The sequence below is a fragment of the Rhea americana genome, unplaced genomic scaffold, assembly GCF_003343005.1.
Source record: "Rhea americana isolate MKP2758 unplaced genomic scaffold, rheAme1 scaffold_234, whole genome shotgun sequence".
NCBI classification, from domain to species: Eukaryota; Metazoa; Chordata; class Aves; order Rheiformes; family Rheidae; genus Rhea; species Rhea americana.
The window spans coordinates 68,221-92,952 of record NW_028186351.1 but is presented as its reverse complement, the minus strand read 5'-3'; the positions used below and the strand labels follow the sequence as shown (position 1 = coordinate 92,952).

Below are 24,732 nucleotides of genomic sequence, written 5' to 3'. Positions count from 1 at the left end.
CCCCAGCCCCAGAGCACCCCACTTCCTCCCGCCCAATGCCCGGCCTGGCCCCACTGCGGCCCCGCTCACCCGGGCCGGGCTCCGCTCCGCTCCGCGCTGCCCTCCACCTGCACTGCCTGGCCCCGCCCCCCTCTGACGTCAGCTCTCGCCCCGCCCCTCCCCCGCCGCTGGCCGCGCCCACTGGCTGCCGGCGCCGCCCGTCACCGCCCGCGCGGGGGAGGGGCGGGGCCGGGGCGTCCCGGCGCTGCAGTGGGCGGGGCGGGCAGGTGGCGGCGTGACGTCACGGGGGCTCGGAGGAGGCGGGGCTCGGGGGAGTCCTAGCCGGGGGCACCCTATGGGGTGGCGCGCGGTGCATGACATCACCGCGAGGGCTGGGCCCTCCTCTACGTCATAGCGCCGTCGTGACATCACCGCTCCGTATAAGGAGCGCCCTGCTGCATCTCAGGGCGCCCAAAAGGATCCGGGGACCTCCCGGGGGCAAGGCCACAGGAGGGAGGATKTTTTTTTGAGGGGAAAAAATGAGTTGAGCCCCCGAAAGCCTGTGCTGCGGCGGCTGCTGCTCCGCGCTGGCGCGGCCTAAAGCGAGCCGAGCTAACGGGGCGCCGCGTCGTTCACGTCGTTTGTTTAATTTACTTTTCTTTGCTCCCTCCGCCAGGGGAGTTGCGTGTTGTCCCTTCCCAGAAGCCGGGCCCTTCCGAAACCCTCGGAGGGACCCACGGCGAGTCACGGCGGGGCCGGGCAGCGCGGCGCGCGGGGAGCGGCCGGGGACGCGGCCGGAGAGAGGACGCTCGCGTTCGGGACGCGGCCGCTCTCGCGCTTCGCTCCGGCGCCGGAGCGTTTCCTGAAATCCCCCGGGCGCCGGGCGCCTCGCTCCAGCCGCTCTGCAACGAGGCCCGTCCCGACGGGCACCTTATCGCCGGCAGCTGCAGCGCCGCGACCCGCCTCGGCTATCGCGGCGGCGCAGGCGGCCCTCGCCCCGGCTGATAAGGGAGGAGCGGCCCCGGCGCCGGGACACGGCCTCCCCCCGCCGCCCGCGCTGCGGCGCCCCGGGCAGCGTCCGCCGGCCGCGGGCTGGGGCCAGCCGGGAGCCGCCCGGTGGCACCGCGCCCGGGGGGCACCCTTGTCCCCCCACTGCCTCCCTAGGGAGGTGGCTGGTGCCACCTAACGGCCACCGCTCTCGCCTAAGGGACACCTGCCCTCTCCAGGGGACCCCGAAGCCTTTCCGTGGAGGGGAGGAAGGTTTGGAGGGAGGGAGCAGCCTCCCTCTACCCTGCCCCGGCTCCGGCAGGCAGCCGGCTGGCGAGCGGGGAACCGCTGGTTAATGTGATGAATCCMTAAGCTGTTAAGCTGCCACAAAGCCCCTCGCGTTCTGGCCCCGTTCTCACCCATTTCCGCTCACATCTGCTCACGGGGTTATTTTTAACCGGGTATTAAGGACTTCAGGGGGGTTCTTAAGGCGGCAGAGGTGGCGAAGGGCGGGCGCTGCCTGCCAGCCCCCGAGCAGGAGCCACGGCGCGCGGGCACGCGCCAGGAGACACGACCGCCAGCCCCACGGCGCGCGGCCGGGGCGCAGGACCCCGCGGGACCAGCCTCTGCTCTGCACCCGGCTGCGGGCTTCGCTTCGCCCCCGTCTGCCTCCCTGCCCCCCGTCAGCCTTGCTTCCCCCAGCACCCGCTCGCTCAACTGGTGCATCCTGCGAGGCCGTACGGGAGCCTTGCACACGGGGATACTGGCAGGGATATAAAAAATAGAGAGATTTATTAGTGCGGAGTAAAGTATGACCCTCAGCTTCATTTTATACTCAGAAGGCAGGTAAATAGCAAGAAAAAAGTTCAGGCCAGAATGAGAAGGCAAGGAAAAAACATGTACATCATGAGAAAACCCTAAGCAAGTGATAAAAGGACACCAAAACTGTACAAAGGCCTTTAAAAAAATGATTAGAAACCAAGAGATAAATTATTTACAGTTCAAACTGATTACAAGTAACAGGAGCTGAAGGCTCATGAGCATCTGCAGGCCAAGAGAGCAAGAAAAGAGGCGCTGATACTACACGCATGCCCGAGCTGACATTTCGGCATCCAAGTCAGCGGTGACGAGTTACAGTCTGGATGCAAAGGGCAGCATCTATTAAGGGCTTGGCTTGTCCTCCGACATGAAGCTCTGCTGCGAAACAGGAGTTGTGCTGGCGCCAGGGCAGGCCTCAGTGCTGCAGCGTGGCCATCGGGGCTGCCTCGCTGGGCCACGAATTCATTGTGATTTCCAGTGACTGAAAGGGTGAAGGCAGGAAAGATATTTAAGGATCGAGGAGCTCAGCCCCTTTGCTGGACCCTTCTGCTAGCACAAGCAGACCAAATGGTAATGGAGAGTCTCCGTTGATAGCACAGAGGTGCCGAGATGCTCGAGGCAGACTGGATTTCTGCTGGTGGTGTCTCAGCCTGGTGGGTGCTCTCGGGGATGCTCCTGCATTGGTCTGTTCAGGAGTTAATAGCTGACAATCAGAGTCAGCAGCACATTTTTAAATGGTGTTGAAACTCAGCACAGGTCTGGGGTAAGAAGTGAATCCTGCAGCTGAAGAACCCCCAGCAGCAAGTAGTTTTTCACATCACCATCTCAGCAACTCCAAATGAAATCTGCTCTGGTTACAAATATGGACAATTTCTCCCAGCCGTGCCTCTAACTCCCCAGAGAGATTCAAGCTGAACTAYGTTCTTCCAACTTATGACCCACAAGCAATACAGACTCCAGAGCTGAAATGTAGTTGCAACTCCATTGCAAGTGCATGAGCCAGAGGAGTCCAGCTTCACCTCCCACCTGGGGAACTGTTTCTAAATTGAGTATTTCTTATTTTCCCCTTTTGTAATCAKTGCTGGCACCACCGACTGACACGAGGAGGACCCACAGGGGACATTGAGTCAGGCTGCCAGTCTGACTCACTCTAATTTTACACTGGAAGAGCTTCTTGGACCTGTGTATCTGAAATGGGCACCAGGCCTGAGAACTGACCTGTTTGTTAGTACTGGAGGTGGCAAAGCAACAGCCTGGTTGAATCCTTTCTCATATGAGGAAAGTCCTTCCCAAGCTGAGATCTTCTGAAGGAAGCCCTGAGCCATGCTAGGTCTCTTGCAATGACACTACGCAACTCTCTGTTTCCTTGTACCTCTGTCTTTGCTGTCATCCTCACTGGCACGCAAGGCTAAAAGGAATTAACAAGGAGAGAGAGGAAGAAGAAGAAGRAGGAGGAAGAAGAAGGARGARGAGGAGAAGAGAAAAGACAGCCTAACCTCAAGCTGCCCTGAGAACAGGTCACCCACCAACCTCTTTAGGAACAAACTGATCTGGAAAAGAAAATTGCTGATGCAAAAGTGTGTGGAAGGGAGAAGGGTGGGCAAAGGAATGGGGAAGAGTTTTGCCAGCTTGTTGGATCCAATTAGCCAAAAATAATTGCAAGGCTCAGCATGAGCCCAGCACTGGGCCAGGACCACTTTCCTTGCTGAGGTGCTTTGCATCAACACACATCAGAGGCCCATTCTAGTAGAAAACAAGCTGCAGAGCTCTACATCAGCTCAGGCCTCCTGGATTTCCCCTTTGGCTCATGCTCTGGGTTCACTGCATGGTTCCGGCCAGCCAGTGGCCTTGGGGAATTGTACCCACTGTGTTCTCAGCTGGAGACAGGCTGGAGCCACAGAGCTTCAATCCACTCTCCCATCACGTCTGTGGGAACATGGATCAAGTTTGTAGCTCAGACCTGTTTCTGGTCACCTCCCCAGCATGGTACTGGTTGTGTTTGAGGAACGTCAGCATGGATTCCTTCACTGACCTTTGCACAACTCTGGGTGTAGGCCAGCAGCCTGGGACTGACAGGGCTGTTCCCTCCATGTGTCTTAGCTTGTTAGCAAGGCCACTGGTGGTRAATGGTGCTGTTCTGAAGAGCACAGCCCCTCACAGAGGGGGGAAGAGGCCGCATTGTCCTGGTACACAGCCACRAAAGCACTGCAGAGCCCTCTTGACACCTTGGCCTGTGGAGCTGGCACAGAGAGGGCTACTGCCTCTCTGTCTTGACATGGTCTCCAATCATCCTCCTGTGGTATGTGGCCAAGAAGATGTCGTTGTCTCGGGGACAGTCGTAATGGCAGGAGCACATCTTGATGAACATCATCTTCCGCTGGAAGAAGTCTCCCTCGGGGCAGCGGAACTCCACCTCCACGGTGCTGGTGACATATGGGGTGCAGCAGCGGCCATCTGTGCAGCTCCCACAGAATTTGGGCCGGTAGGAACGGCTGCTGGTGCAGCCTGAGAACTCGAAGCGGAGACTCTGGCGTGGCTTTGGGGTCCGCACACACTTCTTCCCCTTCTAAGGAGAGAGCAGCAGCAAAAGGGTAAACAAGAACAGAAGAATGAGACAAAAGGTCCACCTTCCCTGGCATTTGCCGTGTCAGGTCCCCTCCCCTCTCCCYAAGCCAGTACCTTGGTTTTCTCCATAGGGAAATCACAGGGCCGGACCATGCAGAGCCGGGTCTCCTTCTCCAGGCGGCACTGGGGGTTGTCGTTGGTTACTCTGGCAGAGATGCCCATCCCGCAGCTCTTGGAGCAAGCGCTCCACTCGGTGGTCTGCACCAAGCAGTTCTCCTGCAGATTATTCAGCTCTGGCTTTTGTGCTGGAGTCTCCCTGAAAACTGAGCCACACAGAGGAGACACAAGGCAGCGTTCAGGGCTTAGGACAGAGCGTAGCACAAAGCTGGTCCATGGGGCTGGACCATAGGGCTGCTCCCAACTTAGCCTAACTCTTCACGGACATCAGCAAAAGACAAAAGGAAGCAGTCARAGATGCAACGCAGGGCCCCAATCCAAAGGCAGTTTGGGTTTTATCTATCCCCTAGCAAACAGCTCCCACTGACATACCGCTCAGGTGCTCCTGCACCTCCTCAGCCCCATCCTGTCTGCCCACCACTCACCTGCCATGGCTGTTTCAAAGCGGTTTTCCTCACTGCCCTCCTCGCAGATCCACTCCTCACAGCACTTATTGTGAAACTTCACCCGCCGGGGGTTAGGGCATTCAGGAGATGGCAGTCGCAGGTCATCGGAGCACAGGGGGATGCAGCCGATGGCCCCATCCATGCAGATGCACTGCAGCTTGCACGTGGGCTGGAAGCTCTCCCCATTGTGGTAGATCTTGCCCAGCAGGTCACAGGTTGCCCCCTCACGAGCTGTAGAAAGGGGGCGGGGGAGGAGAAGTTTGTATGAGGAGAAGATGGTATGGGGCTGACAGCACAGCCTCTGCCTCATGGGGCTACTGGGCCTCCTGATGTCCCCACAAGGGACTCTGTGATTCCAGTGCTGGATGTAGCAAAAGTTAGTGCATTTAGTATTAGGCTCCCTGGACCCCAGGGTACTCATGACATTGATTTTTGGAAATTGGCTTTAGCCGTGCCAGACCTCCCACAAWTCACTAGAGAAATCTCCTCTCCCCCTGGATGAGCTGCTAAGTGGGACTTTCTCTTTACAGCTCTGCAGCTTATAAAGAGTCTGTTCCTGAGTCAGAGAGTTCTCCCTGCCAGACTCAATAAGCGCGCCTGGTCAGCGATGTTGTGCAAGATGCATTCCTGACACGATACGTGAACCTGCCCGCGGCTTTGTTCCTAGTTATTCCTACAAGACCAAAAGGCAACATTCTTCTGCAAGCACTTGGTTTCCCACATGCTTAAAGGTGACCTATAAAAGGAAAATAACACATTGGGTTTACGACCTTTTTGGCTTCTCTGCAATGCATGAATATTTTCTTCCTTCCAGTCACAACTTTTTCTATTTGTTCCTGTCTGCCCAAGCAYTCTGATCTTTGGATCTCTCATCTGCAGCCCTCCTCTGAGTCTCTCACTCCTTCCCTATAAAACTTAAATGAGGGAAACAGAAACACAGTATCTTACACATAGGACCAATCCTCAGTCTGCAGGTGCAAATGATGCTGAGAAGTTTGTAATTTTGCATTGGCCAAAATTTTTCTAGTGGAACACTTTTCCAGTGGAAAACTCTTACTTGGTTAAGAGTTTCCCAGGCCCATATCAATTTCATCAACTTTTTCAATAGGAAACAACTGAACCATTTCAATTTAATATCAAAAGTTTCCTTTATACTCTTAAAATAGCTCACATCAAAACCAAAATTCTTGTTGGACAGAACCCACATAGGGGGAAACATTATATAAAGATATATATTATATAAAGATCAAAATTAAACATTTTGATATAATCAAAGTGCAAAGTTTTGACAGATCCAAACAAGTATTCCAGGTAATTCCTGGAATGTTGACAGTGGCTTTTTTTTCTTTTTTTGATCCTCAGCCTGAAATTAAATGTTGAAATCTCAGAGTTGTCTCAGCTCTAGTCAGCTGCCTCCTTCTGCATTTCTGACCCTAAAAAAAAAAAAAAAAAAAAAAAACTTCTACTGGGAAGTTACCAAAATGAGGAATTCTTGGCTGCTTGCGAAGGCTTACCAGGAAACCTGATCTATTTTATCCTAGTCCTTCTTGCCTGTGGACTGGAACATTGTCTCAGGCAAAAAGGGCTTGGACCAAACAACTTGTGAGAGCCTCACTCCTTTCCACCTTGAGAGGACACAAATCCTTCCGGTCTGCTAATGTMTTGTTTCTAACCAGAGCTGGATCTCAACTTGTAACTCTTTTCAGTGCCATTGGTATAAAAATACTCCTGCTGTTCTTACTTGGAAGCTTCAAAATCCTCATTTTTTCCATCAAAGTGCAAGCTGTCCACTTTCCTTCTACATGGCCATTCATACCCATTTTTAGCCTTCTTTCACTGTTTTTTAGCCCGAGCCCTTGAACTGATGATGCTGTTCCCTTAGAGGCACTCCTCCCCACCCAAGGAATGGCAGCCTGCTCTGGGTTTTTATTATGTTTTCAAAATTGAACCATTCAGTCATGCTTTTCATTACCTTACAACAACTTCACTTTCCTGTTGACCTGATCCAACTGAAGTATTGAAATGGATTGCACTAGCGGTGTGAGAAGGCTCTTTATTTACCAGGTCCAGTTGGCACCACTGGCACTTCCTGCCTCCAGACACTAATTCCAGTCAAGGAGACTTTTGCCCTTCTCTGCAACGAATACGGCAGAGCTCAAGCAAATGTCTCCAGCCACTGCAGCTCTGAAAGCTCCCTGCACCCACCCAGACCACCCTACCCCTGTGGGCTGTCACCCTTCAGAATTACCATGGGATCTTTCCTACCCTTCTGATATTCTGAGGTCTCCATGGAGGAATTCTTCCCTTGCTGCAGTATATAAAGTGCTATGTACTGTGTTGATGTTAAATATATAATATTTTCACTCTGACAGTTCCCTTTCTGCCTCTTCTGATACTGCCTTCAGGCTGACACCCAGTCTACAAGCTTTTCCCTTGACATTTTAAAACTTCTCTGTTCCTTTCTGCTGCCATCACATCTTTCTCATGTGGATACCAGCGAGTCCTCTTTGCTCACTTCACAAAAGCTTATATTTCCCTTTTTTCTACCCACCACTACATTTTCAGCATCCTTTACTGCCTCCAAAAGTTCCCATTTTCAAGGTATCAAGGTAAACATTACAAAAACATCACCCAAGGACATTATGACCCAAATCCTCAGTTCAATATGTGGAGATTTCCTGGTCTATATTCTGTAAGTCAATTGGAAATTTTGCCATAAAAGTCTTAATTTCTTATTTAAAGGCAACAAGGACAATTGTGATCTTTTAGTCTGATTTTCCAGATAACAGAGACCAGATAATCTCACCCAAAAATCCTTGCATCAAACTTGTATCTCATGGTGAAAATGACACACTTTTTAAAGAGATGTCCAGTCCTCATGTAGAGTCTTCAAGAAGGAGACTCCTCTGTGCTCCTGAGCAAATCATTCCAGCGATTTAGCTACCTTTAGCATTACAAACATATACTCCACTTCCAGTCTTAATTAGCCTATAGCTGCTGGATATTATTACGCTATACACTTTACTAAGCTTCAGTCATCAGCTTTTAGGTGTATCGAATCCTACAGAAAGTAATAGAGAGCTTATGCAATGGCCTCTAAAGGTCACAATAACTGGAAGGAGGAAAGTTAAACACATTAACAGATAACTGAACAACAGAAGTCAAAAACAATTTTCTTCTCTGACTGAAGAGAAGCCCCAGAATTAATTTAGAGAAAGTAGGTGTACATTTGTAATACCTGGCTTGGTAATTCTCGTTTTCTACAGACACACTACTTTGCAAGTGAGTTGTTTAGCTGTTTCTACCCACATGCTAAAGCCAGAAATATGGGTATGCCTCCTGCACATAAGCAGTTGAGTGCAAAATGCCAATATCCAGTGCAATGCAATGAGATTTTAAAAACAGTCCTTCACAAAAAAATAAAATAAAGTCCTTCACCAGCATTTACCAAGAGGCACTACAGGATTAGAGGATCTTCCATAACAATGTCACAAGGATGAAGGAGAGCCTCAATCTCCCATACGTGCCTTTGGAAACATCCTTCACTACAGAAGGAGATACTGTGTGTGTGCATCAGTATGAGTGCATCTGCTGGCTCACAGGGGTGGCACAGACCTCTYGGGATCAATCTCTCTGAGTTTACGTACAGTAAGAAATTCTGCCAACACTGTGTTTCTGGGAGGTCTGCAGGCAGAGGACTGAAGGGGCCACAAGGAAACTGCACAATAACAGAACACACAGCTCTCACCTAAGCAGATCCCACTGCCTCGGTGGATTTTGGAGAAGTCACAGTAGAGTCCCTTGTGATGATCACAGGGTTTCTGAAGGGAGCAGAGCTCACCCAGCTGCCTGGCGCACACCTTGCAGCAACCGCAGGCATCTAACACGTGGCTGGTTCCAGCAGGGCACTGCAGAGGCTGGGAGGGACACTGGCAGGGATACTTGCAGGGCTGCGCTTCTACCTGGAGAGCACACAAGCCACAGAGAGAATGAGTCTCCCACTAGCCAGCCAAGTAGAGAAATGAAAAACGTGAATCCATTTCAAGCACAAGCAGCCCATCATCTCCAAGGCCATCACTAGCAGAACATGAAGATCTACTTCTTCCTCTACCACTGAGCCCTGTGGCAGAGGCCTGTGCATGCAGCTCCTGAGGACTCACATGACTAATCTTTTTCTCATCCCTAACTCCTCTGAAGCTCAAGGAATAAAGATGCCTCCAGGAAGCAGGGCCAAAACAAACAGGACAAGCAATAGCTTGGAGTCCCATGCACAGCTCAGCTCTCCTCTTCCCTGGAAGCAATAAAATAGTAATTATTAATAATAAGCAATCCTCAGCTTTTACATAGCCCTGTTCAGGAGAAAACATCAAAAGCACTTTGCAGTAGCATCATTAGACACAGGCTGAAGATGGAAAAAGCAAAATACAGAGAAGCAATTTGCCCAAAAATCAGCTCRCCGGCCTTTCACAAAGCTGAAAAACATACCAAAACCTCCCAAGCCCTAATTTGGCCCCTGAACCTCATGCTTTTTGCAGTAATCCCAGGAACGTGCCCTCTCCCCCCTCCCCTTTTCAGAAAATGTAATCAACCAATCTTCATAGGGATCTTGCAAATATACAACTGGGACCATTGGGACCCAGCAGTTTCAAGCTACAGCTTGGTAGCGTTTCAGTAGCTCTGGCCAGCTCCCAGAATCCACCCTTGGCTTTTATGCCCTTCAGATACTGAACAGAGGTAGGACCATGTCTGAAGGCGAGTCACCTTCTCTGGAAGAGGCAGGATGCTTCAGACACTGCCAGTGGTTTAATATGTGGCATCCTTGTCCAGAACCAGCTTGGAACAGATACATCAGCCTCTGCTCCAGATGTACCCGGATTTGGGCAAGACAGAAAACCACAGTTGTTAAAGGTGCACAGCGCAGGGTCTCTAAAGATCCTCTTACAYCCCGCACCCAGAAAAAAATCAGGGTACTAATTCTAACCTGGATTCCCATTCAGCTTCTGCTCATTAAAACTCCCCATGTACTTCCAGAGGGATGGGAGGGCACAACTCCAGTTCCCAGAGCTCCCATGCTGCGCCCTGCTARCTCTGGCCAGCTCCCACCCCAGGGGCTGCTGCTGATGTAGGGCTGATCCAATCGCTGCCCACAGAGCGTGGCAGGAGACGCTTGCAAAACATTTTGAGATGCCATATTGCTGTGAGCTCCTGCACAACACACGCATCCATGCTCAGGAGCGCAGGCAAGGTGAGGTGGAAGGGAAAGTGCCTGACAGGGCAAACACGCCGTGGCTCCGCTGCCGGACCTGGCTGCTGCCACCCAGCAAGACGGACTGCAAAGCTGCAGCTGGAGAAAGSCTGGGGGAGAGTGAAAGGGGGACACCTGGAACAGAGAGAACCAGCAGGCAAAGGTGTGTGTGTGGGATCTTGCTACAGCTCTGTTTGCACTTGTTATATCCCAGCCAGCCCTCGCCTGTGAAACAGCTTCCCTGGATATTGTGTTTYGTCACCAGTAACAGTAGTAAAACTCTTCCAGCTGTTTTGACTGTTGCTCCAAACAGCTSTTCTAACTTTAGCTCAGGTGGGGTCAGAAGATGCCAACTGCTTTATACTTTTGTAACTATTAGCACAGTATGGCATAGGACAGGAATCAGTCTAAATCTTCACTCACAAGACCTCCCAGAGCTTTACCGTATTCAGAAGGAATCAGTGTAATTCCCCTTGAAAACTCCTAGCACAAAGCTTTTTTTGGAAATAAGCCCCTACTGCCTGTAACCCAGCTGTTCTCGGACTGCAGTGCTAGGGCCACTTGCTGGGAGCTGGCATGTCATATGGATCTCTCTCCAGCTGCTAAAGTGCATTGAAAGATGCTAAAAATACAGAAATGCTCTCCTACAGCAACAGCTGTAGCTGCCAAGGGGAGGTGCTACTCAGCCACAAATGAGGCGGGTGGTGGGTATATGAGATCTGAAAAGGGGCAAAGTCTTTCTAACATGGGACCTGTATTAAGATGCAATCCACGCACTGAAAAAAATAACAAGCAGCATTTTCCAACACAGTGTCAGCCACATACTGTATAAAGACACACTCTCAGAATGTCTTTCCTACTAGAAAAAACAAAACAACCTCTGTCAGGATAACAAACCACATGAGAAGTAAACCTAGCTGAGTTTTCTTTCTCCCCTTATTTTGTTCAAGAACTTGCCCAAAGAAACTAGACCACCTGATTTACCTTCCGTTTATAAGTCAGCTTCGCTGTCTCGTATTACGGCCRCTTTCAGCACAAGAATATCTCCATTTTGGCCTCAGATGCATCAAAGACCTGCGGGGTGACTTTGTAACCCCCCCCCATCTCTTCTGTGCCTTATTTCCCCAAACTGTGAACAAAAGCATGACTTCAAAGGCCCAGTTTGCCCATACCTGCAAGGCTCTTTAATGTTTAGAGATTTTCCAATCAGTCAGCTCAGACATGCCTCTTTTCACCATCCACCTGGCCCCAGGATGCGTTGGGACTCCTGTTCACTTCAGCAAAATCAGCTCTTGCTRTTTATAACTCCTGCTCCTCTCACAAGCCCGAGAGAGTGAAGAATAAGCTGAAATCTTTTTTGGCATCATGCTCTCTCAACACTGAATAACCGCCTGGCARGAGGAACTTCTTGAGTTGGGAACAGCTGGTTGAGAGTCAGTGTTGAACCAAATTTCTAGAGTGCTCCATTACTTAATTTGCTTTCCCAGCATTTTCAAAGAGGTGAAATAACAGATTATATTGCCTTCTGCAGGCACACCCTCCACCCTGTATTATTTTCAAGGACTGCTTCTAGGAGTTGTTTCAATACAGTGCAGGAACTGCCCAAAATATCCCAAAGAACTGCAGCRGCTTTGCTACAGACTCACACATAACATGAGGACCAGCACTTCCACATAACATGCCACAGATTTTAGGGTAGAGGGAATCTGCTTAGAAGTGTCTCTCTCTAAAATTACATACTCTTTTACTCTCCATTGAGCAGGGTCTGTACTTCAGATTTCCTGTGGCTTTGATCTTGTTTTTGTTGAGGTTAACCATATACTTCCATCAACTTTGAGAGCAGCAGAACAGAACCAGCGTGATAGATCAAGGCTACTGATTTAAGAAAGGGCTAAAGTCTGCGATATTACTCTCCCTGCTCATGGCTTTGCTGGCAGCTTTCATATTGATCACAAACATCAAGCGTGAATCTGCCACTCTTAGGAGCCCTGAGCGACAACCAAGCCACAGCTGGAGCAAACACAGCCTGACTAGAGGACTCCGTATTCTTTCTCCATCACCGACTCCTAGGTCCCATCTGCTCAGCTGACAAGTCAAAACAAGCTGTCTCCCAACTGCCAGCACTGCAGGCTGAAACCCAATTACCTGGGGTGGGGGGGGGAAAGGTGAGCATGTTCTTTCTGCTTCATATCCATACAAATCTCTCCCTTCTACGCCCTCGAGAAGGCATGAGGGTGGGACATGAGCTCGCAGCTCTGCAGCTGCAGGGGTCCTGTGGCACAGTCAGGGAGGACTTCTTGCTCCTGATCAGTCAGCCATGTCCATGGGAGCCCAGGGAAGCAGCTCACAAGGCCAGACTAAAGAGGACTTCTGAAATACACTGGGGCTCATGACTGCCTTCAAAGGGTTGGGAAAGGAGTGCTGTGAAGCTGAGCTAGYTGTTTGCCAAGAGCGTTATTGCTGTGAAGTAGAGATAATACAATAAATACATAATTAATTCTCTTTTGCACTCCAAGATTGGCATTGCCTAAGGTAATTAAAACACAGCTATGTGTATACTCCAAATATGGAATTACCATGGATCATACCTGCTCTGCCTCCATCACGGGATCGCAAGGCACCTCCCCAACGTTGCTGCAGTACATTGTACAACAGCCTATCGTGAGAGATAAGAACCATTACTCCCATTTTGCACATAGAGAACAGAGACATGGAGATGAACTGACTTGTCCAGGTTTAAGAGCTGTGCAGAGCTAAAGATAAAACCCAGGAATCCTGATGCTACTCTCACCTCTGAACAATGTGGGAGGTGGGTTCAGGAGCAGCAGCTCTCATTCCCTTGCTCTATCTGCTAAACACGACTTCCTCCAAGCTGGGAACAGAAAAAAGCCAAAAGTCCCATTTCAAAGCATTCAGCAAAGTGGGGGGGGGAATGATTTCATTTTGGATAACCAATAAAGCGTCACAGTGACGAGATTCACTGCTATCATTTATAAGGCTAGTATGATGCTGCCAATGCTGGGTCAGGGCAAGAAACCAGAAAACCATCGCAAACCCCAGGAACCACCCTGACATCACTGCAGCGTTAAACGCGCAGAACGCGCTTCCTGGCAGGAAAGGGGCAGGCACATTTCTGCACTCTGTGAGGAACGATCAAACAGATCTCATTAGCCGGCAGTTTATTGCATGTATCTAAGCAATAAGCCTCACTCAGCACAGCAGCTTATAGTGCGAATTTGACTTCTTCACATATCCAAAAGGTTCTTACTGCAATTTAAATCTTATTTTAACAGATACATTAACGATTGCAACAATGTTCCTGCTATTATTGGTACTGCAGTAGCACACAAAAGTTCCAAGCAAATCCGAGCTGCTCTGTGCAAGTACTTATACTAGCATAAAGGCAGACACAAACCATGCCCCAGAGAGGCTGCAGTCTAATTTCCTCCTCAGGATCACTGTTTCTGAGAACAAATGGGTGGGTGGGTGTGTTCAGTGGCAGCCAGCGGAGGATGGTGATGATTAGGAACTAGGAGATGAGATTTTTATTCCTTGCAGTGCCATAAACCTGGTGATTTCACCTCTCTCTGCTCTCTTCTTCCCTCTTGTAAACCAGGGCTGACTTCTAACCCACAAGAGTGAAGTGAAATAAAATCCATTGATGGTTGCCAAGGGCTTCAAGATCCTCAGATGACAGGCACTACACACGGTGCAGCTCGGAGCACGTTTTAGTTACACAGTGCATCTGCATTGCTCTGCCAACGCCAAACTTCTCTCGAAAMCCCTGTGAGGCAGGTGGACGCTGTGGGAGTTACTCAGCCCAAAGCACTCGCATGCATCAAAGCAAGAAGTCGCAATGCTCAGCCAGCAAACGGAGCTGCTGCAGTGCAATACGTACCCAGCCAGGTGCAAGGAGGAGAAGGAACAGGGTCCAGGTCACTGTCCCCAAGCTGCCCGGCATCCCGAGTAAAGGGAAGGGGAGGGATTCAGGCTGCAGACTGAGTCACTCMCTCTCTCACTCCTTTTCTCCTTCGGAGTTTCTTGTCTGTCTTTGGAGAAAGTTGCACACCAGCTCCTCTTTAAATAGCCTCCTGGAGGGGGCGTGCCCTGCCTTTGAGCGACAATACCCAAAGGGGATGCAAATYCCTGGGAACATTAGCAGATTCCTGTGGCCCTGGCGGTTATGGGGCTGCCGGTGGAGCCCACAGCTTGGTTACATTCCACGTGGGTAAATCAAATCCCAGTAAAAAGCTCCAGAAAGATTATTTAATCCTTTAATTCTTCCCTCTTTAATTTCAGAAGTATGAAGCCTGCAACAGCTTCTTGACTCCCCTTTCCCTACCTACATCCATTCCTTTTTGGCTGTGAGAGCTGAGGACTTAAATAAGCACAGCTTTGTCGTGCTAATTTATTWATTTTTTCTTTTGAACAGGAGGGAGAGATGGAAAGTTTAGCACTGTTGGGAGCAATTAGGTACCGTAACTGCCTGTGCATCAGCAGCACTTGCAGCGCTGCCAGCTCTAAGAAATGAAAGCTTCCTGACTACAGAGACTGATGTCTGGACTCCTGCAATGAGGAGCTGCTTGTTTTCCRAGGCCATGAAAAGCTACAGGGTGAAGGTTATTGTTAAAGGACAGCAGTTCCCTGCAGTGTTTTATCTGTGCCTCAAAATCGAGGCAGAATATATCACACATTTATGTCCTAGGGCATTATCTTTTCTGTTTGCTGCTGAAATACATAACCGGCCTCCTGTGCAGGTAGCAATTCATTAAGAAAGACCTTTATAATAGGAAAGAGTTGAGGGGGGTTTACATATATATAAGAGTGGTTTTGTTTATTCCCAAAGAGCAAGCTGAATGCTGCTACAAAAGGATGAGGAGAGCAAGTGCAGCAGAGGGCACTCTTAGTCCTTGCTGGCCTGGGGTGGGAACAGGACAGGGATCCTCTGTGCGGGCGCATGAAGAAGGCTCCTTAAAAGGATGGAGCCATGCRTTTCAGTCAGGGACCTTCCCAGGGTCAAAGCATTTTGAGAGCTTCGTCTTAACCTTCCTGTAGCTCCAGACGCAGCATGTGGGGCACGAGCRTGCAGAGTGCACTGAGCCCCTACCACATCCAAGCAGAGTGTGCTGGGAAGTAGGACAGGAGACAAGGAAAAATACAGGGAGCGCACAGGAGCTCATTTACATTCAGCCTCCTTCCTGCTGGCCTCCAAGTGCAGGGCTTGTTACCTGAGAATCCACCTCTGCGTTTTATTAAGGTCCTTTTAGGTCCCTTTGCAGCATCATCCAAGCTTCCCCTCTTCCCATGCCTCTGTCCACTGCTGGAAACAAACAATTCTCACTCTTAAATAATTAGCACTTGGGAAGCCCCTTGGGATTTGGGGCTGGAATCCATTAGCACAGTGCAAATCACCTCACATGCACCTCTTTCTTTTCCTCTTCAATTAGATTAGGGATTTCACAATCATTTCCATAACAGCTACCTCCAATGTCACAACAAAGGGATTATGTCTCCACGCAACAGATTTAATATACTGGAGGTGGCATAAACATCCAATGCCCTCAAGCAGTTAGGAGCTAAAGGCAGTCTGCCTGGATATAGATGCATTTCCTTTTTGGAAGGCTTGGCACTTTAAGCTATGTTGTTGCCTAAAATTAGCTGCTCACATTTTGCCAGGCATTTTCCCACTGCTCCATAAATGAGACAGGGATAAAGTGCTACACATCTCTGCTCTCATTTTCTCACACAGCAAGGATATAAGCCACAGCTGAATTTCAAACCACATGGGGCATTTGAAGGTATTATATTTGTGTCTTTTCTAAAAGGAGAGTGTTTGATTTACAGCTCAATTCATATATCGTTCGTTGTCTGAGAAGCAGGAGCTGGACCTTGAGCCATAGTCTTCCCCATTCGGCTTTTAGCACACACCTGCTGCACAACCTTGAATGAACCGTTTAACCACAATCGTAACACTTAGTTACCTGTCAGGAGTTCTGTGGGGAAAATTCAGCACTAGATAAACCAGCTTTACGATGGCTGGTTAAGTTTCCATCTAAAACAACAAAAATAAAGAATAATTCAATTATAAAACATCCTTATCAAGCTGCTCATCATCCACCTGGATGCTTTCAGCTTTCCAGAATGGCAGCAAAGGGAAATACTGAGTCATAGTCCTGCTTATCCTGCAAACCACCTTAGCTCTGCCATTGCCACCCAGTTGTTTTCTCCTCCTTGCTAAGAGAGAATTGGCTGGACCCATTCTAGCTCCTTTATTATGTAACAAAACCAACACCTTGCCCCTTCACTGAAAAGTGCTAAGAGCATCCAAATAAAGGCTTCTGGTGGTGGAGGAACCCACCTTACCTCTCATAGTGTGCAGCAAGTCTGCCACAAAGCCACATTCTTACAGCAAGCTGAGCAAAATAGAGCAGGAGGTTGGCAAGAAGTATAGACCTTCCTGTCTCGCAATAAACCCAGAGTGAGCCACCATTAGGAGAGAATATATTTTAGACTAAATAAGACGAATGAATTATTTGGGCCATCAAAATACACGAGTGGCTTCCTGTTTCCTGGAGATGAATCAGAAGAGAAGCTCCATCAGATAAGCTCTACCTTCTTCAAGTAGTAGGACATAAAGGGCAAGAGTTACTTGGAGATCCCTAACCTCAGGGAGCTCCGTACACTCATGGTTCAAGTTTTTCTTGTGGCACTGGGACAACTAAAACTACACCTAGTGCTAACAACTGACTGTTCATCCCAGTGGGCAAGTCACTTGCCAAGAACCAGGAGAAGAACATGAAGGTTCAGYGCTCCTAATGATCAAAGGGAGGAAACACCCAAGTTAATGCCAATTTGCGTCTCCTCTTTTTACCTGAGCTGTTTCAAGTGAAGGGATAAAGATGTCAATCCTGCTTAAAATCTCCCCCAAGCAAAGAATACTGGGTGTTTAATTTACCTTGTTATGTTCTTCTGGGTTCACTTATCAGGTACAGCGAGTGGCTTTTCTGAATTTGTATTAATTAAAAAAAAAAAAGAAAGAAAGAAAGAAAGACAGGTAAATAATTGCTAAAAATCATGTAACACTGAATAATAAAACTAATGCAAATGAACATGCATTTTTTTGGGTTCAGTGTGATCTCTGCTAGCATAGGCAGCATGGTAAAGAAAACCAGTCTCATCTTGTCCTCGATCTCATAGGTGCTCTGTGGTCCATGCCACATGCTGGTGGCTTTCAGGACAGCTCTTTACAGGATGATTTGTGTTCTTACAGCTGGCCAGTCTTAGCAAAAGTCACCATGAAAGTGAATTACAGGCAGTCATTCTAAGCTGGTCCTGTTTTAACTTTATGAACTCCACCGGCATTATATTAAACATAAATTTGGCCCAAAAGAGATGGTGCGTTTCATCCAGCTAGAAGGTCCGAAACACATGAATTTTGTTTCATTGTTCCTTACCCAACTACTGATGTCTGCTTGATCCTGCTCACATGCTCAGGCTAAACTGTCAGATTTGGGGCTAAGAAGAAGTTCTGTTCCTGCTTTTTTTTTGCCTTCTTGTGTAGTCTGAGGATCCAATACACTTCTTAAGATTGACTGGACATTTTTGCCTAGCTTCCTCCCTGCTGTTAAAAAGGCTGCAAAATATAAGCAACACTGCTGATTTCTCCATCTGTGTTATATCACTACAAAAGAACAAAACCCATCAACATCTACTGAGGCCTTAAATTTGCTGCGAGATTTAGAAAGAGTTCTGCAGGTTCACATGCTTTGGGGTAGGAAGGCTGAGTGGTCTCTGAATGCTTTTGGCTGTTATGGTTCCCTGGGACTTAATGGCTGAGATGGTCTCTTCCAGACTTGTGTTCCAGTTCAAGTTCAGTGTTAATTCAGTCTCAGTCTAGAGGAGCATTTGGGACCAGACACATCCCATCTACTGCTGCATATGAGTTAGCTGGATCTTGATATTAGCTGCTGTAAATTGTCAGTAGAGCTCAGCAGAGAGTAAATACTGCAGTATATCTGCCTCCAATCTGGGTGGGAAAGGCTACCCTGCCCTAAGGGCGGAAAGGGTAGGAAAAGCCAGCCCTTTCCACTTCAGCACAGCCTCGAGATGAATCCTGGCTGCACAGGCAACACCCACTGGCTTCAGCAGAGCAAGGATTCCCCTCTTGGCCTCCGCTTGCCAGATCCTGGAGCCTGAGGGCACGCTGTCCTGCCCATCTTTCGAGAGAGTTAAGCACAGAGCAGATTTTGTCCTTGGCTGCAGAGTTCACTAATGAAGTCTACAGTTATTTTAGTACTGGGAGGAACACTCCATTGTATTTGAAGATTTATCACGAAATCAAGGTCTATCAAGAGACATAAAGCTTGGGATAGGTGGGGTGCCTGTTTATGTCCCTATAAAGGAAATAAATACATAGAAACATGCTTGGCATCAAAAGTTCAGAAAGAGCCAGTGCTTAGATCCAGAGCTTGCCAGCGAAAGCACACATTCTCTTCTGGAAAAAATGCCCCCCTGGAGCCTGATCTTTGCAGGAGGCAAGCAGCCAGCTCTGCGGCTTACCAAAGGGTATGCAACCAAGGGCACGCAGAGAGGCTACCAGGAAAGAATTAAGCCCCATTTATCAAGGCATAGAATTTTTATTTTGGAGCAGGTGAAACAATATGAAAGGCAACAATTGTGAGGATATAACTGCACCAAGCAGCCTTCCCAAAGTGAAGCATCACAGGAATCAAGTTCTTTGAAAAAAAAATAGGYCTTGGTTTTTAAAGCAGAGCCCTTGACAATCTTCTCTCTAATAGTTATCAGTGATCTTCTGAGACCTCTGCCAATTGCAAAAATTGGGTATGAATGTGAATCACCATCACAGCCAGAAACATTTGTGTCTAGGCTTTGGCTTGCACAGAACAACTGCAGGAGGAACAGGTCCCAGGAGGAAAATCAGCTGCACCCACCTGTGAAATGGGTGTTTCTTTGGGCTTTTCCACTTCTTAATTTGCTGCATGCTTACTTATCCTGAAAGAAAACTGCAGAAAGGGAGGGTGTATTTAAGCAGGTCTTCAGCAGGCTCATTTACRGAGGCCTGCTGATCTAGAACACTCCTTTGGTGGACATCTCTAATGTACCTGAATGCCACTCCAACCTTTATGGGGTTTGTTCCTCACAATGTCTCCAAGGATGAGGCACAAAAGGATTTGCTCAAGGTCATATGGCTTGTGCAAGAAGGAACTGAAGTGAGGTTTCTCTGGCTCCTGCACCAATCCCTGGCTCATTCTGCCACCCACTGAATACACAGCTGTTCTGCCATGCTTACTAGGAGGTACTTCTAGTATATAAACCAGGAGCTGCAATGATAACACAGCCATACCTGAAAAGATGCAAGGTACAGTCCTCCACCAGATCCAATCTCTCCAAAGACCCTCTGGCATCCCCCAGGGTAGCTCAACAGATTGCTCTTACAAAAATTCAGAGACTCAACCCCTCAGTCAGCACAACTCTGCTGAAATAGTAGGTCCTCCCTAATTTATACCAACTGCACATCTCACACCATCAACAAGCAGCAATAGGTCTTTAAATTCTGCCAGGTTAGTAGGACTTGGGGGGGGGTCTGTTGGGGGCTTAGGTGTATTTCTTATTAGGAATTTGGGACTACAGCAGGAGCCTGGCTTTGCCTTTCCCATTCCTGGAACWATTCCAGTTCATTATATACAATCAGTGAATTATTTGGGTTGGAAAGGACCATTGTGTCATCTGGTCCCACCTGTGGCTGATCCCAGGAGACAAGACAGAGGAGAGAGGTGAGACTTCAGAGATCAAGAGGGAAGTGCAGGTCAGTGGGATCTAGAAGCTCAGCAAGTTACTGTGGGTGCAAGCCAGCTGGTTACTGTGTCGCACAACCGAACTTCATCACCAAATTTGGCTAGCTTTCTACCCCTTGGGGCTGTGATGGTGAGCCAGTCATAACATGGGGCCTGCACCTTTACAGAGGCAAGGACTTCTCTCCCTTCTCTCAGCTGAAGGGAGTGTTAATCCTGGAGTGGAATGAAGACACCATCAAAATTAGTTTTAGGCCAACTATTTCACTGCTAATTAAAGAACTTGATCTTCCTCTGCAGATTTGCACAGACTCTATTACTGATACAAAAGCAAAGATGAAAATAATTTGCAAACTGTTAAATGTCAGACTTTCACTTACATGTTCTTAATTCTTTATTTTTTCTTACAGTTATACATGTCTTTGAGGTGAATCCTTTCTACTTGACTTTTTCATTTTTACTCCTTAATAGAACTTACATTTTGTCTGATAAGAAGTTCCACAAGTCAAATGTTTAAGACTCAGAAAGACAAGTCTAAAGCTCTGTGAATGTCCTTGTTATAAGAATGGCACAATTTTACACAAAACAGATGAGGGACGAGGCTGTATTTGCAGCCGCCACTGCCTTCAGACAGACTGACCTCACACAAGCTGAGGAAGACAAAGTGTTTCAGCAGGCTGTACACCTTTGTGTAGCATAAAGTGAGACTTCCATGTGAGCAGTCAATGCCGCACTCCTGGGCCCCAGTGGTGCCACGACTCCTCTGTCTGTATTTTGGATGTTCTCTACTGCTTCTCACCATGACCTGGTGCTTCCCTCCTTCCTGACCTCACATCCCAAACAACCGCTCTAGTTGCCTTCCCCAGCAACTCGCGTAATGTTAGAAACCTGCTGGATACATTTGGAGGGGTCAGGTTTACTAGCAAGTAGTGCAAAAATATTAGCTCTGCACACAAATGATGCATTTTTCATACCCTTTTACCTATAGCATTACTGTCACAAACCTGCTTGTACAGTTTTAYGTTCAGAGCCTTTATTGTCAGTATGGTTTTGCCTGTATTTGTCGTATGAAGTTTTTAAAATATCTTAAGGCAACCACTGTGACAGAACACTCAAAGCTTTTATGGTTTAGACCATAGATGCAGTGATACACATTTTCAGACAAGTGTTGCAAAGCCTCAGCCTGTTGTTGCTTTTAAGAAAGCTATTGAAACCGATAATTTTCATCTCTGTAGTTTAATTTGTTTCACTCCCAGAAACATGATGCCACTGTGGTATCAGAGGTGCACGGACATGGGTTTGAAAGCTGACTTCAGGTGAATAATATTCACTTGCTTTTTTTTCCACTCTGATCCCTGCAATGCAGCCATGAGTCAGGTAAAATAAAAGTTCTAGCTGGTTCAATTTCCTTGCCAGGCAAATAGCCCCAAATCATCTTTACTCTAATGCCTCTTTATGCAGTCATTTCACAATGTTCTCCCATGTGCATTAGACTGGAAATTAATGACCTGCCTGGCAGAGATAGGCCAATCTGTTAGGTCAAGAGGCTTTGTTAAAAAACAGTTACTGGGGGTTGTAAAAGTTATAACGATTTTGAGCCCAAGGTGTTCTGATTTTGAAAAAGGAGAGAGGAAAAATGAAAACTAGGGACCCTGGCTATGTTTCAAGGAGGAAAGGAAAACCAAAAGACTTCCCTGCCAGAGCAGCTCTCGGTCACTTGGCACTCGACGCCTTTAAAAACCACAGAAATGTTCTCAACTCTGGCATTAACTGTTAGAGCTCTGCGTGTCCCTAGTGTTCCAAGTGGGGAAAGGACTAAGTAGCTGAACAGACTCACCAGCGTCATTGCCTCTCAGCTAAAATCGTGAAACTCGCTCCTTCCATGTACCAGCCCCCTAGACCCATGAAGTTCTTCCTCTGCTGGGCTCACCTTCCTTCAGAGGAAACAGCAAAGGCCAGGACATCACGCTGTCCCAGCACACCACTCAAATCCTAGCAAGCCCTGGACTCTCCTTCATTCYACCCAAACACAGAGGGCTGGCATGGCCAGGTGGATCCCTTTCCTAGAACAAAGAAAATAAACAAAATTACTTCCAGCTACACAAATTCTTCTTAAGCTAGTATGTCAACTTAGTCTCTGCTGCTGTCCTGTAAAAAGAGTGTGGAGAAACAACAGGAATAAGACAACTTCTCATGCTAACACATGCTATTTATTTTACCAGAATGTACATGGGAAAGTAGTTGGGAGATCAGTTTAAGCCATAGGTGTGTTTGGAGGGGATCTTGGCTGAAGAGGMCAGGGAAGAGGCCAGACTCTGCTGAGTCAGAGGGGAATCCCAGTGAACCAGTTTCATGACAAGGATTCAAGACTCCTTCTCCTTTCACATGAACTAAAATGATGGCTGAAAGAAAGAATCTGTGGTAGAGGCATCACCCTGTAAGAAAAGGACTTCAGGAACAGAAGCATGAGATTAATTTGACACTGCGCTGATACAACTCTAGCCAGAAGTTCTTCCCGAGCACCCTCGAGCTGCTAGGGACATAAGCAACTACACAGTGATGTAGCTAATCCCAGGTGTTCACTGCAGGATGTTCCTTCTGCACTTCTGAGGACATACACACTACTGGCAGTCACTCATTCTCCCATCATTTGGAGATTAACTTTATGAATAGCCATCCCAAAGCTCAAACAAAGCTTTAAGAGGTACAAAAGAATATTTAAGACAGCATTGCTGTGATCGGCAAGGCTTTTATGTAGCAAAAAGATTACTGAAACATTCTGGCTGGTCATTGTGATTACTGGTTGCCTGCCTTTTCATCAGTAGGAGCAGGTCTTCAAACCAAGGGCAGGAATCCCTGCAACAGCTGAGGTCATGCCAGCAGCAGGCAGCAAGCCTGACCCTTCCTGGAGAGGAACTCTCACAGCTCCTGTTAACGGAGCTAGTTGGACTCAGTCTTGTCCCCTCATGCTGCCAATTAGCACTGAGTTTTGGTGACCTAGTGTTGGACTCAGATCTGTGAGTTCAGAACCAACTCTGTTCTCCCCTCTCGGTCTTGAGGCCTGAAATGATATTTAGTGCATGGTCCCGCACTAGGCTTGGCGGCTGCTGGTGCAGCTTGTGTTCTGCAGTTCCACAGGCCATAGCATAACAGGCCTTTAGGGGAGACATGTCAGCGCCTGCTGGCTTGCTCTCATCTGCTGCCATGTGCTCAGTACAGCCTCTCCTCCCAAGCCAGCACTGGGAGATCATCGCTCGCCGTGGGTTCGAATGCCAGAAATACCCAACTCAGCAGTGATTTCTGGCTCAAAAGCTGCCACTTCCATAGGAGCCTCTGGGGAAGGGGAGGGATAGGCTTTGCTTAATTGCTTTGTTTTTAAAGTAGCACTCTCTCATCCTATTTTTGTCCTAGGGTTATTTTAATTGGACAGCTCTAAAGCTCTTTGCAGCTCATTGAAAAGGAGGGAGAGAGAGCAGACCCTCCAGTTTTTCCCCTTCCCTACAGCGGGATTGTTGCTGGTTCCAAGTCATCCCACGGAGTTATTTATCAAGCAAAAGGGACAGCCYTTGATCTGCGCCAGTGACTCCAAAGTGACGTGGGGGCTCAGCAGGGTTAGGAAGGAGACAGTGTGAAAAGGTTTTATGTCCTCTCTCCTTGAGCTGCCTCCTGAAGTCACTGTGCCCTGTGGATACCTTTGTGCAAGGTGACCGGCATGCCAGGGAGCTGGCGATGCAGSACATGCACACAGTGTGCTTGGAAARAGGTGGCTGAGTTGTAACTGGAAGACAGAATATAGCAGCTATTCAAAGGGCATCTTAAAATAATATTGTCATTAGAGTCTGTCGGATGAGGCCATTAAATGAGCTTGGGGATGGCAACTCCCATCTTCCTACAAAGGTTTTTTGTTTTATTTGGTGGTGGTTCAGTTTTTATTTTCTGAGCGTGGGTGTTCCTGTTTGCACAGTCCAGTAAAACCTCCCATCAATTCACGGCAGAGTGAAGCTACAAGGAAACAACAGGCCTGCTCCTGAACTCATCAGCACAGGCTTCACCTCAGCACAGTCTCTGCAGTACTCAACTTCTCCTAAACACAAGATCAGAACCAGATCCTTCTCACGTCCTGAGAGAGAGACATGCCTGAGACTGGAGCTCCAGGCCAGATCATTACATGTCCAGCTTTTAAAGGCAGAAGCTGCTAATTTTGGAGTATCCAGGGTTTTTCTGCTCYAAGAGGAGAACTTGATGGGTAGTGTGAACCTCTGATTTTTGGAGGGTATCAGCAGAGCCATAGCAGGAACAGTTGGCAACCACCAATCCCTACGGCTTCTTCTCTATCAGACCTTCTCCTCAGATGAAAAAAAGGACCAGGCATGAAGGTCTATTTTAATGTTATAGATGATGGAAATTTGAACTTGAGGGAGCATGCTTGTCTCATGCATGGTGATAATAAATTGCTCTGCAGGAACAACTCTTCCCAGGTATCATACACTTGCCCTTTCCTTAAGTAAGAAGGGTAGAGAGGGCACTAAACAACTGCAGCTTTTGCCCCAGCAGCTGCACTGCCCCAAGTAGTCTGCTTGATGGCTGCTGGAAAAAAAAGTATCTTCAGTGCTGGGGGCAGGATCAGGCCCAGCTGCAAATCACCTCCCTGCTTTGTGGCTATATATATCTCACAACACCTGAGGCCAGCAGCTGCTTGACT

At 48.2% G+C, this 24,732-nt stretch overlaps 1 protein-coding gene across 1 annotated transcript; it reads right to left on the bottom strand.

Moving 5' to 3' along the window:
* Nucleotides 1–1,771: 1,771 nt before the first annotated feature.
* On the bottom strand, nucleotides 1,772–15,463 carry LOC146595185 (CCN family member 2-like). Its single transcript, XM_085306184.1, has 6 exons — nucleotides 15,447–15,463; nucleotides 14,117–14,267; nucleotides 8,722–8,935; nucleotides 4,953–5,204; nucleotides 4,465–4,673; nucleotides 1,772–4,351 (listed from the first exon to the last, which is right to left on the bottom strand). The coding sequence occupies exons 2-6, from the start codon at nucleotides 14,177–14,179 to the stop codon at nucleotides 4,040–4,042; spliced, it is 1,050 nt and encodes a 349-aa protein (XP_085162310.1). The 5' UTR covers nucleotides 14,180–14,267; nucleotides 15,447–15,463; the 3' UTR covers nucleotides 1,772–4,039.
* Nucleotides 15,464–24,732: the final 9,269 nt, after the last annotated feature.

Excerpts from the sequence above, each read along its gene's own strand:
- LOC146595185 (XM_085306184.1), bottom strand. The coding sequence starts at position 14,179 with ATGCCGGGCAGCTTGGGGACAGTGACCTGGACCCTGTTCCTTCTCCTC. Across the intron at positions 8,936-14,116 it reads TCCTCCTTGCACCTGGCTGG|GTAGAAGCGCAGCCCTGCAA; the intron begins GTACGTATTGCA and ends TGTGCTCTCCAG. Across the intron at positions 5,205-8,721 it reads AGGCAGTGGGATCTGCTTAG|CTCGTGAGGGGGCAACCTGT; the intron begins GTGAGAGCTGTG and ends CCCTTTCTACAG.